Genomic DNA, 19,777 nt, shown 5'->3' on the forward strand with positions numbered 1-19,777 from the left:
GAAAGGTTGCTCCTCTATCCTGAGGGTGGCCTCATGTTGGACCCCATTAAGTGACATGTCGGCATGGGAATGTGAATGAAAATGTTTGGCCGATGGAGCGGAGGGAGGTGCTTGCCTGGTGCCCTGAATAAGGTGAGGGGGGAGGTGTCTGGGCAGGTGTAGCACTTTGGCCACTGGAAGGGATAAGTGCCCGGAGAGCAATTTGTGTGTGTGGGGGGGGGGGGGGATGGACAAAGGAAGAGCAGAGGGAGCGATTCTGCTGAAAGCGGTGGGGGGTGGTGCGGAGATAAAGATATGTTTGGTGGTAGGATCCCTTTGGAGATGGTTGAAGTTACGGAGGATGATGTGTTGGATGTGGAGGCTGATGGGGTGCTAGGTCAGTACAAAAGGAACTCTATCACTCTTAAGGCAGTGGGCAGGTGGAATGAGCGCAGATGTACAGGAGAAGATGCAGGTGAGGGCAGCATCAGTGGAGGAGGGGGGAATCCTGCTTGTCTATGATGTCCTGGAACAGAAGGTCACATCCTGGGAGCACATGGCAGAGACAAAGGTGAGAAAAAGCAACAGCATTTTTACAGGAGATGGACAGGGTGGGAAGAGGTTTAGTTGAAATAACCATGGGAATCTGTAGGTTTATAAAAGATGTCAGTTGATAGTTTGTCCCCAGAGATGGAGACAGAGATTGAGGAAGGGAAGGAGGTGTCAGAGATGGACCAAGTGAATTTAAGGGCAGGGTGGAAGTTAAAGGCAAAGTTGATAAAATTGACAAGTTTAGCTTGGGTGCAGGAAGCAGCACCAATGCAGTCATCAATGTAGCGGAGGAAGAATTGGGAAGTATCACTGGGGAAGGCTTCAAATATGGACTGTTCTACATAGCCAACGAAGAGGCAAGCATAGCTTGGCATGGGAGTGGCCATGGCTACCCTCAGGTCTGGAGAAAAGGAGAAGAGCTAATGGAAAAATTGTTCAGGGTGAGGGCCAGTTCTGCCAGCTGGAAGAGGGTGGTGGTGGTGGAGGGGGATTGTTATGCTTTTTTGTCAAGAGGGAAGCAGAGAACTTTGGGGCCTTCTTGATAGAGGATAGAAGTGCATAGGGACTGAATATCCGTGGTGAAGGTAAGACAGTCGGGGCCAGTGAATTTAAGGTTACTGAGGATATTGAGGGCATGAGAAGTGTCACAGATGTAGGTGGGAAGGAACTGAAAGGAGGGTGAGAATGGACATCAAAGTTGCTGGTGAACGCAGCAGGCCAGGCAGCATCTCTAGGAAGAGGTACAGTGGACGTCTTGGGCCGAGACCCTTCATCGGGACTAACTGAAAGAAGAGCTAGTAAGAGATTTTAAAGTGGGAGGGGGAGGGGGAGATCCGAAATGATAGGAGAAGACAGGAGGGGAAAGGAGCCAAAAGCTGGCAAAAGGGATATGAGAGGATCATGGGACAGGAGGCCTAGGGAGAAAGAAAGGCGGGGGGGAAAGCCCAGAGGATGGGCAAGGGGTATAGTGAGAGGGACAGAGGGAGAAAAAGGAGAGAGAGAGAAAAGATAATAAATAAATAACGGATGGAGTATGAACTTGTAAGTGGAGCAAGTGCTACATATCCCTTACACTTCCTCCCTTACAACCGTTCAGGGCCCCAGACAGTCCTTCCAGGTGAGGCGACACTTCACCTGTGAGTCGGCTGGGGTGATATACTGCGTCCGGTGCTCCCGATGTGGCCTTCTATTTATTGGCGAGACCCGACGCAGACTGGGAGACCGCTTTGCTGAACAACTATGCTCTGTCTGCCAGAGAAAGCAGGATCTCCCTGTGGCCACACATTTTAATTCCACGTCCCATTCCCATTCTGACATGTCTATCCACAGCCTCCTCTACTGTAAAGATGAAGCCACACTCAGGTTGGAGGAACAACACCTTATATTCCGTCTGGGTAGCCTCCAACCTGATGGCATGAACATTGACTTCTCAAACTTCTGCTAATGCCCCACCTCCCCCTCGTACCCCATCCGTTATTTATTTATATATACACATTCTTTCTCTCTCTCTCCTTTTTCTGCCTCTGTCCCTCTGACTATACCCCTTGCCCATCCTCTGGCCTTCCCCCCTCCCCTTTTCTTTCTCCCTAGGCCTCCCATCCCATGATCCTCTCCTATCCCTTCCACCCTCTTCCACCCACTGAGGCTCTGTTTACAATCCCTCCATGACTTCCTCCTTTTCTGCAGCCGTGACACTATCTCTGGTCAACAGTGCCACACCCCCACCTCTTTTACCTCCCTCCCTGTCATTTCTGAAACATCTAAAGCCCAGCACTCGAAGTAACCATTCCTGCCCCTGAGCCATCCAAGTCTCTGTAATGGCCAAACATCATAACTCCAAGTACTGATCCATGCTCTAAGCTCATCTGCTTTGTTCATAATACTCCTTGCATTAAAATAGACACATTTCAAACCATCGGTCCCCTTCTCTATCTCCTGCCTATCCTCCCTCTCGCACTGTCTCCAAACTTTCTTTATTTGTGAGCCAACCTCCTCTTCCCCAGTCTCTTCAGTTCGGTTCCCACCCCCCAGCAATTCTAGTTTAAACTTTCCCCAGTAGCCTGAGCAAACCTCCCTGCCAGGATATTGGTCCCCCTGGGATTCAAGTGCAACCCGTCCTTTTTGTACAGGTCACACCTGCCCCAAAAGAGATCCCAATGATCCAGAAATCTGAATCCCTGCCCCCTGCTCCAATCCCTCAGCCACGCATTTATCCTCCACCTCATTCTGTTCCTATCCTCACTGTCATGTGGCACAGGCAGTAATCCCGAGATTACTACCTTTGTGGTCCTGCTTCTCAATTTCCTTCCTAACTCCCTGTAGTCTGTTTTTAGGACCTCCTCCCTTTTCCTGCTTATGTTGGTACCAATATGTACCACGACCTCTGGCTATTCTCCCTCCCACTTCAGGATGTCTTGGACGAGATCAAAAACATCCCAGACCCTGGCACCTGGGAGGCAAACTACCATCTGTGCTTCTTTCCTGCATCCACAGAATCGCCTGTCTGACCCCCTAACTATAGAGTCCCCTATCACTACTGCCTTCCTCTTCCTTTCCCTACCCAGTTCTGGTCACCTCACTATAGGAAGGATGTGGATGCATTGGAAAGGGTACAGAGGAGATTTACCAGGATGCTGCCTGGTTTAGAGAGTATGCATTATGAGCAGAGATTAAGGGAGCTGGGACTTTACTCTTTGGAGAGAAGGAGGATGAGAGGAGACATGATAGAGATATACAAGATATTAAGAGGAATAGATAGAGTGGACAGCCAGCGCCTCTTCCTCAGGGCACCACTGCTCAATACAAGAGGACATGGCTTTAAGGTAAGGGGTGGGAAGTTCAAGGGGGATATTAGAGGAGGGTTTTTTATTCAGAGAGTGGTTGGTGTGTGGAATACACTGCCTGAGTCAGTGGTGGAGGCAGATACACTAGTAAATTTAAGAGACTACTAGACAGGTATATAGAGGAATTTAAGGTGGGGTTTATATGGGAGGCAGGGTTTAATGGTGAGCACAACATTGTGGGCCGAAGGGCCTGTACTGTGCTGTACTATTCCATGTTGTATGTTCTTTTGAGCCACATGGCCAGACTTTATGCCAGAGGCGTGGCCACTGTTGCTTCCCCCAGGTAGGCTGTCCCCCACAATAGTACTCAAGCGGGAGTGCTTATTGTTAAGGGAGACAGACATAGGGGTACTCTCTATTGTCTGACTCCTGCCCTTCCCTCTCCTGATTGTTACCCACTTATCTGTCTCCCCAGAACCCGGTGTGACTACCTGCCTGTAGGTACTCTCGATCACCTCATCACTCTCCCTGACCAGATGAAGGTCATCGAGCTGCATCTCCAGTTCCCTAACCCGGTCCCTAAGGAGCTGCAGCTCGACGCACCTGGTGCAGATGTGGGAGGCTGGGAGTCTCCAGAACTTCCCACATCTGACACCCACTACAGAACACCGGCCTCACAGACATTCTTCCTGTCTGTATTCTACACAGGCCACCTACCTCGCCTCGACCCGTTATCGCCGAAGCCACATTGAGCCAAAGCCCTCCTACTCTGTCTCCCTCTACTCTCACGCCCGTTCTATAAGGTGTCTCCTTTTAAACTCTTCTCGCTGTTCTCACTGGCTGACATCCACGTGCTTGCGCAGTCATGCCTCGATCAAACCACTGATGAAATAAGCGCTGTACATTTTGTGTGTTGCTCTGGATTTCCAGCCTCTGCAGAATTTCTTGTGTCTACTTTTCACCGTATTTAAGATCTGTCTTCAGTGAGTGGAAATGACAGTTGTAGTTTATGTGTGCTGTGCTATTGTAATTCCAACAACAGATTGTAAAAATTGTCATTTCTTTTACTTTAAGGAAAAAGCGGTCTGCCCACTTTTCATCTGGAAACTATCTCTACAAATGATGTGCTTGATGTGATCATTCACACGAAGCCGTCTGCAAAGAGACTCGGTCAGAAGTACACTGCCTGGCAACATGAGTACGAGTCAGTGTGACCTGATGGATACGGGACGTGTTACCCGTGCTCGTCCACTCTCCCTCTTGGTGGATTTGCTGTGGACAACTTCTGCATGTTCCCAGTGAAACTACTGCCTTTCAAAAGCATCCTGGCATCTAAACATTAAATGTTTGTCATTTTTGCCGTGCTGGAAAGCCAGTGGAAGAGACTTATCTGAATGTTCTCAATCAACGAGGACTAACACTGAGAGATCTACAGTTACATTAGAGTCACCAAGAACAATATACTTACCTGTTGAGCTGAGGGAGTTGACACCATCTCCACTGTGAAGAATATTACAAAATACAAGGATACATACATACATGAGGGAGTTAGATATGGCCCTTGTGGCTACGGGGGTCAGGGGGTATGGAAGGAAGGCTGGGGCGGGGTTCTGAGTTGGATGATCAGCCATGATCATAATAAATGGCGGTGCAGGCTCGAAGGGCCGAATGGCCTACTCCTGCACCTATTTTCTATGTTTCTATGCAGTTGCCAAAGCCTTTTTGTCCAGCTGCAGTTACACTGGTCCCAGACTGGTGATCCAGTTCTGGGCAATGCCAGGGAGACCGCAGTAAGACCGGACCCAGACTGGTCATCCATTTCCAGGCAGTGCCAGGGAGACCGCAGTAGGACCGGTCCCAGACTGGTGATCCATTTCCGGGCGATGCCAGGGAGACCGCAGTAGGACCGGTCCCAGACTGGTGATCCATTTCCGGGCGATGCCAGGGAGACCGCAGTAGGACCGATCCCAGACTGGTGATCCATTTCCGGGCGATGCCAGGGAGACAGCAGTAGGACCGATCCCAGACTGGTGATCCATTTCCGGGCAATGCCAGGGAGACCGCAGTAGGACCGGTCCCAGACTGGTGATCCATTTCCGGGCGATGCCAGGGAGACCGCAGTAGGACCGGACCCAGACTGGTCATCCAGTTCCGGGCAATGCCAGGGAGACCGCAGTAGGACCGGACCCAGACCGGTGACCAGTTCCGATGCACTCAGAGACTTTGGGGATTATCTTTGTGAGAAACACAGAATGAAACAGCAAATATATTCAATAACAAAATAACTCGTTTTCTATCCACTCATTTTCACTTTTATGCCCTTTGATTTGTACATCATTTATGATGTTACTAAGTCCTAAATCAAGCCAAGCTTCATCTTTAAACAAAACTTTAACTGTTTATCCGGGCCACCTAACCATTCATTCATTCAGAGATATTGCAAGGACAGGCTCTTCCAGCCTACTGAGCCCATGTTGCCCAGCATCCCACCAATTTAACCCTATCTTAATCACAGGACAATTTATAATGACCTGACTGCTACACAACTCTGGTGCCCCATGCAATTTGACTACCCAGACCCATTCCAACCTGTCAGTCTATAGCCTCCTCATATGAGGGCACTGCCAGCTTGGAGAGAAACAGCTCATATTCTGTCTGGATAGCCTGCAACCTGATGGCATTCTTCAACTTGTGGTAATTTCTCCCTTCTCCCCCCTCCCCCTTCTCTCTTTCCCAGTCACTATTCTGGCTCCCCTCTCACCCTTTCTCATCTCCTCTTCACCTGCCCACCACCTCCCCCTGGATCCCTCCTCTTTCCCTTTCTCCCATGGTCCACTCTCTCCTATCAGATTCCTTCTTCAGCCCTTTACCTTTCCCTCCCAGCTTCTACCTTCATTCCCCCACCCATCATCTGCCAGCTCGCCCTCCCTCCCCTCGTGTTCTGCCTTCTGTCCCTTTGCTTTCATGACTGCCTGGATTTCTAAGTGACCCAGGCCCACTTTCAATAGTTGTGAGGATTATTAGAACCTGATCCCACTGTCAGCAGCCTACAGAAGGACAGAAAACATACACCGCTTCTCCTCTGCCCTCTGACAGATACCAGTCATGTTTATTTACTTTATTTTGAGATACAACATGGTAACAGGTCTTCTGGTCCAACAAGCCTGCGTTGCCCAATTACACCTGATTGATTAGCCCACTAACCGGTCCGCCTTTGGAAGCCAGAGCACCCGGAGGATATGCACAGTCACAGAGACAGCGTGCAGCAGCAGAGTGGATCCTGGGTCCTTGGTGCTGTAATAGCGACAGACTGATGTGCTGCTAATCTTTCTACAGCATATCGTGGAGTATGTGGTCAACAGCTTGAGGGAAAGCATCACACGTCAGATAAGGAGCAGGAGTTATTTTGCACTCATCCCCGCATCGATATTTGCCTTAAAAAAAAATTAAACAAAGTGTCAGGCAATTGCCAAAGACTAGTCTTGCAATACAGACACACTACTCAACAATAAGATTTCTTTTAATAGCTGCGAATGCTTTAAGTTATTAATTATTAAGAAATGTCAAGCTGTTACTCTTTTTACAAACAGAGCAGGGAAGAGGGACGGTGAGTTCACTAACAGAAACCAAGGTGAAGTGTGAAGGCCCGGAGAGCAGGGCAGCACGGGACACAGGAGAGAAGAGGAGTTTGGCTATTGCCACAGTTGGGTTTCGAAAACCTGCAGATTGGAGAAACAGGCAATAACAGGAAAATCTGCAGCATTGACACCCTGAGAAAATAAACAGAAATTTAAGAGCAAATGTATTGAAAGAGAAATGTTCACTTACAAGCTCTACATATAAATTACATATTACAACCTCACAACACACTCACGTATCTGACAGCTAATTAATTAGTTACTGTTCTAACATAAAGGAGGCAGAAACCAATTTGTCTGCAGTAAGAACCTCAAACAACCTGGTGCAGTAATAAGCAGGTCACATGTTTTTGTGAGTTAGTTGATGGATACAAGTAGACAAAACTGGAACACCTCATTCTCGGCCTCGGTAGCCTCTAACCTGAGAACATGAACATCAATGTCTGTAATTTGCAGTAATTTCTCCCCCCCCCCTTCTTTTTCCATTCTCCATTCTGGCTCCCCCCTCACCTACTCATCACCTCCTCCCAGTGCACCTCCTCTTTCCTTTCTCCCATGTCCACTCTCCTCTCCCATCAGATTCCTTCTTCAACCCTTTACCTTATCCACCAGTCACCTCCCAGCTTTGTCCTTCAACCCACCCCCACCATCTGCCACCTGCCTATCTTGCCCCTCACCTAGCCCCGTGGGGAGAAGGGAAGCAGTACACGCTCGAGCCAGGTGGGTGGGGAACGGGGATGAAGTGAGAAGCTGGGAGGTGCTAGGTAAAGGGCTAGAGAGGAAAGAATCTGATAAGAGAGGAGAGTGGACGATGGGAGACAGGGAAGGAGCAGAGGTGATAGGCAGGCGAGGACAAGAGGCGAGAGGCCAGAGTGTGGAATAGAAGGGGGGGGGAGAAAAAAATTAGCAGAAGTTGGAGAAATTGATGTTCGTGCTATCTTATGGAAGCTACCCAGACAGAGTATGAGGTGTTGCTCCTCCAACCTGACAGCGACCCCACCATGGCAGAGGAAGAGGCTGCGGGCCAACATGGCAGAACAGGAATGGGGATTGTAACGAAAGTGGTTGGCGATGGAGAAATCCCAGTTTTTTGGAGGATGGAACAATGCAAATCAGGTGGAGAGGGGGAGGGAGAGGGGGAGGGGGAGAGGGAGAGGGGGGAGGATGGGAGAGAGGGGGAGAGCAGGAGGGGGACATGGCAGGGGGGAGAGAGAGTGCGACGGCGGCTAAATGATCGGTATAACATTGTGGGCCGAAGGGCCTGTACTGTGCTGAAATGTCCCATGTTCTATTTAGAGAGTTAAAGTCAGACACGCACGTTGCAAAAATTATTTATTTAGCAACACAGCACTAAACGGGTCCTTCCAGCCCTGAGCCCAGCCGCCTACCGTGCTATTCCACGTCTTCACTTCGGGAAGTCTGATCACTTGGCTGTACTTCTACTCCGAGTACAGGAAGAGACTGAAAACTGCAGCACCAGCAGTGTGGACCAAGAAGGTATGGACAAGGGAAGCACAGGAACGCCTACAGGACTGCTTTGAATTGGTGGACTGGACCGTATTCAGGGATTCATCTTCGAACCCGGATGAGTATGACAGCGATGCTTCACTACCAGATGAGCTCAACACCTTCTATGCACGCTTTGAAAGCGAGAACACAACTACAGCTGTGAAGATCCCTGCTGCATCTAATGACCCTGTGATCTCTGTCTCAGACGCCAGAAGACCACAATCTGTGCAGATTGGTGATAATATCTCCACCTCACTGACGATCAACACTGGTGCACCTCAGGGTTGTGTGCTTAGCCCACCGCTCTACTCTCTCCATACACATGACTGTGTGGCCAGGCATAGCTCAAATACCATCTATAGATTTGCTGATGATACATTGTTGGCAGAATCTCAGATGGAGATGAGAGGGCGTACAGGAGCGGGAGAGACCAGCTAGTTGAGTGGTGTTGTAGCAACAACCTTGCACTCAACGTCAGTAGGAGAAAAGAGGAAAGATAGGACGAGGAAACACAAACCAATCCTCACAGAGGGATCAGAAGTGGAGAGAGTGAGCAATTTCAAGTTGCTGGGTGTCAAGGTCTCTGAGGACCTAACCTGGTCCCAACATATCGATGCAGGCAAGACAGGAAGGCAAGACAGTGGCCATATTTCATGAGGGCTTTGAAGAGATTTGGTTTGTCACCTAAAACTCTCAAAAACTTCTATAGTTGTACTGTGGAGAGCATTCTGACAGGCTGCATCACTGTCTGGTATGGAGGGGGGGGGGCTACTGCACAGGACCGAAGGAAACTACAGAAAGTTATAAAATTAGGGAGCTCCATCTTGGGTTCTAGCCTCTATAGTATCCAAGATATCTTTAGGGAGTGGTGTCTCAGAAAGGCAGCGCCCATTATTAAGGACCTCTAGCACCCAGGGCATGCCCTTTTCTTACTGTTACCATCAGGTAGGAGGTACAGAAGCCTGAAGGCACACACTCAGCGATTCAGGAACAGCTTCTTCCCCTCTGCCATCCGATTCCTAAATGGGCATTGAACCCATGAATACTACCTCACTTTTTAAAAATTATATATTATTTCTGTTTTTGCACTATTTTGAATCTATTCTTTATATATACACACAACAATTTATTTACTTATTCTTTTTTTTCTACATTATCATATAATTTTTTGTACTGCTGCTGCTGCTAAGTTAACGAACTTCACGACACATGCCGGTGATAATAAACCTGATTCTGATGGCCTTTATAAAACGAAATACTAGGTACAGGAGTTGGGATGTTATGTTGAAACTGATTACGATGCTGGTGAGGCCTAATCTGAGTATTGTGTGCAGTTCTGGTCACCTACCTACAGGAAATATGTAAATAAGATTGAAAAAGTGCAGAGAAAATTTACAAAGGTGTTGCTGGGACTTGAGGACCGGACTTATGGGTATAGATTGAATAGTTTCGGACTTAGAGTGTAGAAAAATGAGGGGAGATTTGATAGAGATATACAAAATTATGAGGGGTATAGATAGGGGAAATGCAAGCAGGCTGTCTCCACTGAGGTTGGGAGAGACCATAACTAGAGGCCATAGGTTAAGGGAGAAAGGTGAAATATTTAAGGGGAACTTCTTCACTTATAGGGTGGTGAGAGTGTGGAACAAGCTGCCAGCACAAGTGGCGGATGCGGGATTGATTTCAACATCTAAGAGAAATTTAGACAGATACATAGATGGGAAGACGATAAAGGGCAATGGTCCGGGCACAGGTCAATGTGACTAGGCAAAATAATACTTTAGCCTAGATTAGAAGGGGTGACAACCTTGTTTCTGTTCTACAGTTCTAAGACTATGGGGAAAACCTGTCTCCTCTAAATACTCATCATGGTAAAATGCAGAGAAGTCACAGGAAGAGAGTAACAGGAGTCCTCGATCAGCTTTATCTACTGAGAAAATCCACAAGAAATAACCACACAAAAACTTTCCACATAGTCAGAAACAAACTTACCAGTTTTTACCAAAATACCCAACATCCCAGCACTCTGTGCTCCACCAACATCATCCCGAACATCCTGCAAACAAAAAGAATTATCCTGCAGATGTTTCTTCCTTTTGTATAAAGTACACAGCTGGGGTAATGCGACAGAAAGGAAAATCAAACAATAGAAAATAAAATAAAAAGTTTCAAAAAACAAAGAGTCATGAAGAAACTCAGGAAACTCCAACCTACAGAAAACAGAACAATTGTTGGTGACACAGCAGTGTAATGTAGCAGAATGCTTCACAGTGCCAGTGACCCCGGTTCAATTCGGCCATGGTCTGGAAGGAGCCGGTCCATTCTCCCTGCGACTGAGTGTGAAGTACTTTGCTATGGCTGTCACACAAGCACATTGTACCATCATAGAATGTACTTATTGAACACTACAGCACATAATTTTGTGCAACCTTTCAACTCATTCCAAGATGGATCTAACCCTCCCCTCCTCCATAACTCTTCATTTTTCCATCATCCATGCGCCTATCTAAGAGGTTCTTAAACGTTTCTAATGTATCAGCCTCCACCATCACCGTGGGCAGAGCAATCCACGCACTCACCACTCTCTGTGTGAGAAAAACTCACCCCATACTTTCTTTCAATTAAAGATTAAGGTTCAAAGTAAATTTATTATCAGAGCACATACAGCCGAGATTCATCTTCTTGTAGTTATTACCCTAAAAGTTATACCTTTGCCCTGGGAAAAAGTCTCTGCCCATCCACTTGACCATCTTGTACACCTCTATCGTCACCTCTCATTCTCCTTCGCTCCAAAGAGAAAAGCCCTAGCTCACTCCTTCCTTTAATGAGGTGTCTAGAACTGAAAACAATACCCCACGTGGTCTAACCAGAGTTTTACAGATCTGCAACATTACTTGTATTCTTGAACTCAATCTCCTGACTACTGAAGACCAACAAACACCGTACGCCTTCTGAACCACCCTATCAACGCACTGCAACTTGGTGGGATGGTGGACATGGACCCACGACCCCTCTGTACATCCATGTTGCTGCGAAGCTGTTAGCAAACCTGTACCCTGTACCCTGTACTCTGTACTCTGTACTCTGTACTCTGCCTTCCAGCTGGACCTGCCCCCACACTTCTCTGGGATGAAATCCACCTGCCACATCGCAGCCTAGCTCCGATTCCTGTCAATGTCCCACTGCAAACTACTTCCACACTGTACACCTCCACCAAGCTTCGTGTCATCTGTAAACTCCTAACTCACCCTTCCACTTCCTCATCCAGAAAGAGTAAAGGAAAATATACTTAGTGTTTCTAGTTTGGTCCTGGAAATCCAGAAAATGCTGGAGGAACTCAGCAGGTCAGGAGACAACTACAGAAATGAATAAATAGTCAACGTTTCAGGCAGAGACCCTTGATCAGGACTGGAAAGGAGGGGGGAAGATGTCAGAATAAGAAGTTTGGGGGGGGGAGGTGAAGAAGGTGATAGGTGAAGTCAGGTGGATGGGGGAGGAGGTGAAAGAAGTGAGAAGCTGGGAGGTGATAGGTAGAAAGTAAGTGGCTGAGGAGATTGTGGAGGCATTAGTAATGATCTTTCAAGAATCACTAGATTCTGGAATGGTTCCAGTAGACTAGAACATTGCAAATGTCACTCTACTTTTCAAGAAGGGAAAGAGGCAGAAGAATGGAAACTATAGGCCAGTTAGTCTGACCTCAGGAGTTGCGAAGATGTTGCAGTCGATATGAAGGATAAAGTCTCAGGGCACTTGGAGATACAATAGGCCAAGGTTTCCTCAAGGAAAATCTTGCCTGACAACCCTGTTGGAATTCTTTAAAGAGATAAGCAGGATAGACAAAGGAGAATCAGTAGATGTTGTACACTTGGATTTTCAGGTCTTTGAGCCACACACGGGGCTGCTTAACAAGCTACAAGCCCGTGGCATGAAAGGAAAGATCCCAGCATGGATAAGGCAGTGGCTGATCGGCAGGAGGCAGCGAGTGGGAATAAAGGGAGCCTTTCTGGTTGTCTGCCAGTGACTAGTGGTGTTCCATAGGGGTCTGTGTTGGGACTGATTCTTTTCATATTATACGTCAATGATTTGGATAATGGAAGTGATGGCTTTGTTGCAAAGTCTCAATATAGGTGGAAGGGCAGGTCATTTTGAGGAAATAGAGAGGCTACAGAAGGACTTAGACAGATTAGGAGAACGGGCAAAGAAGTTGCAGATTGAGTACAGTATCAGGAAGTGTATGGTCATGCACTTCGGTAGAAGAAATGAAAGAGTTGACTATTTTCTAAATGGAGAGAAAATACAAAAAACTGAGATGCAAAGGGACTTGGGAGTCCTTGTGCAGAGTTCCCCAAAGGTTAAATTGCAGGTTGAGTCTGTGCTGAGGAAGGCAAACGCAATGTTAGCATTCATTTCAAGAGGACTAGAATATTAAAGCAAGGATGTAATAATGAGACTTTATAAAGCACTGGTGAGGCCTTACATGGAGTATTGTGAGCAGGTTTGGACCCTTATCTTAAAAAGGATGTACTGAAACTGGAGAGGGTTCAAAGGAGGTTCACGAAAATCATTCTAGGACTGAATGGCTTGTCATATGAAGAGTGTTTGATGGCTCTGGACCTGTATTCACTAGAATTCAAAAAAATGACGGGTGACCTCATTGAAACCTATCAAATGGTGATAGGCCTTGATGGAGTGGATGTGGAGAGTATATCTCCTATGGTGGGAGAGTCTACAACCAGGACACAGTCTCAAAATAGAGGGGCGTACTTTTAGAATGGAGATGAGGAGGAATTTCTTTAGCCAGAGAATGGTGAATCTGTGGAATTCGTTGCTACAGGCAGCTGTGGAGGCCAAGTCTTTATGGATATCTAAGGCAGAGGTTGATACTTAAGTAAGGAAGTAATGAAGGAAGGAAGGAAGGAAGGAAACAAAGTACAGCAAGACTTTACAATTACCATCTACTGTTACTGCCCAAGGCTTGCAACGGGAACCTCAACAAAGACAAGTTTTGACAAAGACCGAGACAGGGAGATGAACAACATAAGGCAGGTAGATTTACTATGCTGATAAAACACACACAAACTGCTGGAGGAACTCAGCAGGCCAGGCAGTACTTATGGGAAAAAGTACAGCCGATGTTTCAGGCCGAGACTCTTCGGCAGGATTGGAGAAAATCATCAATGATTCACTCTTTTCCACAGATGCCAACTGGCCTGCTGAGTTCCTCCAGTGTTTGTGTGTGTTGCTTGGACTTCCAGCATCTGCAGCTCTTCTCTTCTTAGTTTATTTTGTGGGAACAGTTCAATGTTGGGGTGAGTGAAGTTGAATAAATATATTCCCTCTGGTTCAGGAGCCTGATGGTTGAAGGGTAATAACTGTTCCTGACCCTGGTGGTGTGGATCCTGTTGCTCCTGTACGTCCTTCATGAAGGCAGCAGCGAGAAGAGAGCATAGCCTGGATGATGGGTGGATTTTTAAATCAAGTCAGCGGGAAGTCAGAGGGTGGCAAGTCTGTGGAATTCACTGCTACAGACAGCTGCGGAGGCCAGGTCATTGAGTGTATTTAAAACCATTAGATATAGGTGACAGTGGTGGAGGTGGGTTCGATAGGGCCTTTTAACAGACTCCTGGATAGGTACACGGAGCTTAGAAAAATAGAGGGCTATGGGTAACCCTAGGTAATTTCTGAGGTAAGGACATGTTCAGCACAGCTTTGTGGGCTGAAGGGCCTGTATTGTGCTGTAGGTTTTCTATGTTTCTAAGCTGTTCTAAAAAGCCATCCCTTAGACATTCTACAAATTCTCTCACTTTTGGTCCAGTACTGGTCTGGTTTTCCCAATCCACTTTCATGTTAAAATCCCCAACGATTATTGTGACATTGCCTTTCTGACACGCCTTTTCTATCCCCTTAATTTGTAATCCACATCCCGGCTGCTGTTTGAAGGCCTGTATACAACTGCCATTAGGGTCCTTTTACCCTCGTCATTTCTTAACTCAACGCATAGAGACTCTACACCTTCTGATCCTATGTCATCTCTTTCTAATGATTTAATATTACTTCTTATAGACAGAGCCACACCACCCCCTCTGCCTACTAACCTATCCTTCCGATACACCATATATCCTCAGACACTCGGCTCCCAATGACAGCCATCCTTTAAGAGCCAAATTTCGGAGATGGCCACAACGTTATATTTGCCAATCTGTAGCTGAATTTCAAGATCGGCCATTTTATTCCTTATGCTGCGTGCATTCAAATATAACACTTGCAGTCCAGTATTTGTTGCTCTGTTTTACCTGCACCATGCCTCCATTACCCTGTAACTCATCCCACTGGCTGTGATTATACCTCATCTCCTGCCTGTTCTTCCTACAATTTCTGTTGCACGCTAGCTTTGATTTATTTCTGTTTTCCTCTTCAACCCTATCATTCTGGTTCCCATCCCCCTGCCAAATTAGTTTAAACCCTCCCTAACAGCTCTATTAAACCTGCCCACTAGGATATTGGACCCCTTTGGGTTCAGGTGTAGCCCGTCCTTTTTGTACAGGTTGTACCTCCCCCAGAAGAGGCCCTAATGATCCAGGAACCCGAAGTCCTGCCCCCTACACCAGTCTCTCAGCCACACATTAATATGCCTGATCATGCTATTCTTGTGCTCGTTAGCACGTGGCACAACAGCAATCCTGAAATTACTACCCTGGAGGTCCCGCTTTTCATCTTCCCACCTAACACCCTGTATTCTCTCTTCAGGACCTCCTCCCTTTTTCTACCTGTATCATTGGTACCAACATGTACCAAGACTTCTGGCTGTTCACCCTCTCCCTTCAGAATACTCTGCACCCGATCTGAGACATCGCGTACCCTGGCACCTGGGAGGCAACACACCATGCAGGTATCTCTATCAGAGTGACAGAACCTCCTGTCTGTACCCCTCACTATGAAAACCCCTATGACTACCACATTCCTCATCTTCTTCTTTCCCTTCTGCACCACGGAACCTGGCTCAGTGCCAGAGGCCCGACTGCCATGGTCGTCCTCTGTCAGGTCACCCACCTCAACAGCATCCAAAATGAGATAACGATTACTGAGGGGGATGGCCACAGGGGTGCTCTCTACTATCCCAGCTCTTCCCATCCCTTCCCTGACAGTCACCCACTTATCTACCTCCTGCAGCCTTGGGGTGACCAACTCCCTGTAGCTCCTCTCTATCTCCTGCTCACTCTCCCTAATAAGCTGCAGGTCATCGAGCCGCAGCTCCAGATCCCTAACACGGTCTCTCAGAAGCTGCATCTCAGTGCACCTGGCACAGATGTGGCCATCTGGGAGACTGGAAAATTCCCACATCTGACACCCAGAGCAAAATACTAACCCTACCGACATGCTCTCTATTCCTCAAAAAATGCAAAGAAAAAAAACCAAAAGCGAAGTCTGCCTACCCACTTACCTCTCCGAAGCCCACTTTTGATAGGATGGTGATAGGTTCTTGATTAGGTTACGGGGAGAAGGCAGGAGAATGGGGTTGAGAGGGATAATAAATCAGCCATGTTGGAATGGTGGAGGAGACACAATGGGCTGAATGGCCTGATTCTGCCCCAGTGTTCTTGTGGTGTTATGGCTTGAACGGGGATTTGTTTCGGTAGCAGAACTGAGGTAGGGTGGAGTTGGACAAGATCAAACGTACATCACCGATCATTATGGCCTCCTCTGGTTCACACCCCGTGCTTCGGAGGGCTTCAAGGAAGAACTGTTTCTCTGGTTTTCCTACAACTGTGGCTGTGACATCTGCTGCATACTCCAGCCCAGTGATGAAGGCTCCAGGTCCAAGTGACAATCCATCTGCCTTCTTGTAGTACCTGGCCTTGTGTATGGCAATCAGAGGGGCGCCATCTAAAAGTAACCTACAGAAATGCAGGAGTCAGAACAAAACACAACTGTGTGATCAACAAATAAAAATTGTTTTTCCCCTCAACTCCCTCTGCCACACGTATGGATAGATGGTCTGGTATTGTGACCTTTCTGTTCTTGTCTTGTCTGCTCAAGATTCAAGATTGTTTAATGTTATTTCCAGTACACAAGTGTAAAGGAGGACAAATAATGGTTATTCCAATTCGAACACCAAAAAATACAATCAGATGAAAAGCACAATAAATACTGCATAAATACACAAGATAGCTGATACACACAGACTGATTGTATGTCCATAGGGTGACACTAGGCACAGGAGTGTCTGTACATAAGGTGACTGACTGGAAATGATAAAGTAGTGGTGGTTGGGGGTGTGGAGGTGTTGTTCAGCCTTACTGCTTGGGGAAAGTAACTGTTTTTGAGTCTGGTGTTCCTGGTGTGGATGTTACGTAGTCTCCTCCCTGATGTCCACTGTGCCACTACCCTGGAGCTGAAATAAATTCCAAAACTTTTGAACTACTTGATGACTGGAAATGTTAAGTAGCTCATTATATTTTAATTTGATCGATATTTTTGCAGTGGCTTTGTGTGCCGTTCCAAGAGAGTGAATTTTCTACCCCAACCTATTGCAGAGAATAGTAACCCAATGATGCTGAACATTTAAAATCTATAAATATCACCTCTTCTGGCAAGAAAAAAATGTAATAATTATCCTGCCATCACAGATGCATTGACCAGATACAGTGTCTGATATGATTGGTGGGAAAAGCTCTTCTAGATAATTCACAGCTGGCTGTACCAACCAGTAATACTACCTACTTGGCACCCTTGTCTCTGCCACTGTGCCAGAATACAACAAGCAACACTGATCACATAAGAGAAAGCTAACTATCAAATAGGATAAGGTTAAATATCTACTTTCTTTGGAGCTGAGAAGACAGTGTGATAGATCAGGATTTAGAGTTGTTACTTTTCTTGTAGTTTATCTCTCCTCTGCTTCTTTATATTTTCGTATAATGACCTATATATGTGTAATTATTCAGTGAATTTTCCAGTAATTATAGTATAGCAGGTTCCTTAAGTTGTCATAGTAGGGGAGGTGGTGGGGATAAGCTCCCACTACCTATTAAATGCTTCCAATGGTGTGCGTCTCAAATACCCTCTGACAACCAAGTCCAGCTCCTGGCCTTCATGTGTGGTTTAACCCGGTGGAACCGCTTCTACTGACAGCAGAAGGGGCAAAGGCAGGTTACTGGTGCCTTGAAACTAGTCACTTTGGGCAGACAGGACTCATCAGCTGTGGTTGGCAGCTCAACCAGAAGGAAAACTCTGATCTCAAATACCCCGAGGCAAAATCTGGAGCCGGTATCCTGTAGGCAGTCCTATGTCGAGTTCAATACTGATCAGCAGCTCCTGCGACGCCACTGGTGCCAAACTGTGTCCGTCTCTGCGGGCCTTTTGGATTCATCAGCTGTGTGGAGAGAGGGACCTGTTACAGGGCACCAGCCTGCTCTCCATATCATACTGTCCAGCTTGTGTACCACGTAGACAGCCAGGACACTACGTCCGTGGTCGACTCTGACCAGCCGTACTCTCAGGTAGTACAGCTGCCTCTGTTTCTGTGGTTTTTAAAGAAGTTTCTTAGTTTTTCTGTAGCAGGTGTCACATCTCTTGAATCCGGCGACTCTGCTGGGGTCGTCTCTTTTGTCTGGTGCTCCCGATGCGGCCTCCTCTACATTGGTGAGACCGGTCAATAATCGGGGGACCTCTTGGTCGAGCAGCTCTGCCACAAAGGGGACTTTCTGTTGGCCAATCAGTATTATTCCAATTCCTAATCCTGTTCTAACGATGATCCATGGCCTCATCTTGGCACAAGAGGCCATCCTTAGGGTGGAGGAGCAACACCTTATTTTCCATCTGGGTTCCCTCCAACCTGATGGCATGAATATAGTTTTCTCCTTCTGGTAAACAAGTTCCACCCACCCTCACCCCACTCTGACCTTTCACTTCTTCTCACCTGCCTAGTACCTCCCCCTGGGTCCCCTCCTCCTTCCCTTTCTCCTATAGTCCACTCACCTCTGCTAGATTCCCCTCCTCCTTCCCTCTCTCCTATCGTCCACTCACCTCTGCTAGATTCCCCTCCTTCTTTCTCCTATGGTCCACTCACCTCTGCTATCCATTCCCCTCCTCCTTCCCTCTCTGCTATGGTCCACTCACCTCTACTAGATTCCCCTCCTCCTTCCCTCTCTCCTATTGTCCGCTCACCTCTGCTATCCATTCCTCTCCTCCTTCCCTTTCTCCTATGGTCCACTCTCCTCTGTTATCCGGCTCCCCTCCTCCTTCCCTTTCTCCCACGGTCCGCTCACCTCTGCTATCCAATTCCCCTCCTCCTTCCCTTTCTCCTATAGTCCACTCACCCGGACCAGATGGAATGCACCCTCGTGTTCTGAAGGAAGTAGCTGTGAAGATTGCAGATGCATAATCTTTCAAAAGTTGATAGATCCTGGCATGGTTCCGGAGGACTGGAAGATTGCAAATGTCACTCCACTATTTAAGAAGGGGGCAAGAAAGCAAAAAGGAAATTATAGACCTGTTAGCTTGATATCGGTGGTTGGGAAGTTGTTGGAGTCGATTGTCAAGGATGAGGTTACAGAGTACCTGGAGGCATATGACAAGATAGGCAGAACTCAGCATGGTTTCCTTAAAGGAAAATCCTGCCTGACAAACCTATTACAATTTTTTGAGGAAATTACCAGTAGGCTAGACAAGGGAGATGCAGTGAATGTTGTATATTTGGATTTTCAGAAGGCCTTTGACAAGGTGCCACACATGAGGCTGCTAAATAAGATAAGAGCCCATGGAATTACAGGAAAGTTACATACGTGGATAGGGCGTTGGCTGATTGGCAGGAAACAGAGAGTGGGAATAAAGGGATCCTATTCTGGTTGGTTGCCGGTTACCAATGGTGTCCCACAGGGGTCCGTGTTGGGGCCGCTTCTTTTTACTTTGTACATCAACGATTTGAATTATGGAATAGATGGCTTTGTGGCTAAATTTGCTGACGATACAAAGATAGATGGAGGGGCCGGTAGTGCTGAGGAAACGGAGAGTCTGCAGAGAGACTTGGATAGATTGGAAGAATGGGTAGAGAAGTATCAAATGAAATACAATGTTGGAAGTGTATGGTTATGTACTTTGGCAGAAGAAATAAACGGGCAGACAATTATCTAAATGGGGACAGAATTCAAAGTTCTGAGATGCAATGGGACTTGGGAGTCCTCGTACAGGATACCCTTAAAGTTAACCTCCAGGTTGAGTCGGTGGTGAAGAAGGCGAATGCAATGTTGGCATTCATTTCTAGAGGAATAGAGTATAGGAGCAGGGATGTGATGTTGAGGCTCTATAAGGCGCTGG

General features: G+C 47.1%; 2 protein-coding genes across 6 annotated transcripts in view; one reads left to right on the forward strand and one right to left on the reverse strand.

Moving 5' to 3' along the window:
* katnal2 (katanin p60 subunit A-like 2) overlaps positions 1-6,160 on the forward strand; it is a 143,294-nt gene extending 137,134 nt beyond the window's left edge. For 3 of the 4 annotated variants that reach the window (XM_063042581.1, XM_063042579.1, XM_063042580.1), the window contains one exon: positions 4,389-6,160. In XM_063042581.1, the coding sequence (XP_062898651.1) occupies positions 4,389-4,528 (140 nt within the window). In that variant the 3' untranslated portion in view covers positions 4,529-6,160. The remainder of the gene's footprint in view (positions 1-4,388) is intronic. The other variant, XM_063042583.1, reaches the window with a different exon arrangement.
* Positions 6,161-6,381: 221 nt separating this feature from the next.
* hdhd2 (haloacid dehalogenase-like hydrolase domain containing 2) overlaps positions 6,382-19,777 on the reverse strand; it is a 42,434-nt gene continuing 29,038 nt past the window's right edge. Inside the window, exons 5-7 of one of the 2 annotated variants that reach the window (XM_063042588.1) lie at positions 16,140-16,356; positions 10,454-10,517; positions 6,382-6,748 (exon numbers count right to left, since the gene is read on the reverse strand). In XM_063042588.1, the coding sequence (XP_062898658.1) occupies positions 6,645-6,748; positions 10,454-10,517; positions 16,140-16,356 (385 nt within the window). In that variant the 3' untranslated portion in view covers positions 6,382-6,644. The remainder of the gene's footprint in view (positions 6,749-10,453; positions 10,518-16,139; positions 16,357-19,777) is intronic. The other variant, XM_063042587.1, reaches the window with a different exon arrangement.

Source organism: Mobula hypostoma, chromosome 3, assembly GCF_963921235.1.
Source record: "Mobula hypostoma chromosome 3, sMobHyp1.1, whole genome shotgun sequence".
Taxonomy (NCBI): Eukaryota; Metazoa; Chordata; class Chondrichthyes; order Myliobatiformes; family Myliobatidae; genus Mobula; species Mobula hypostoma.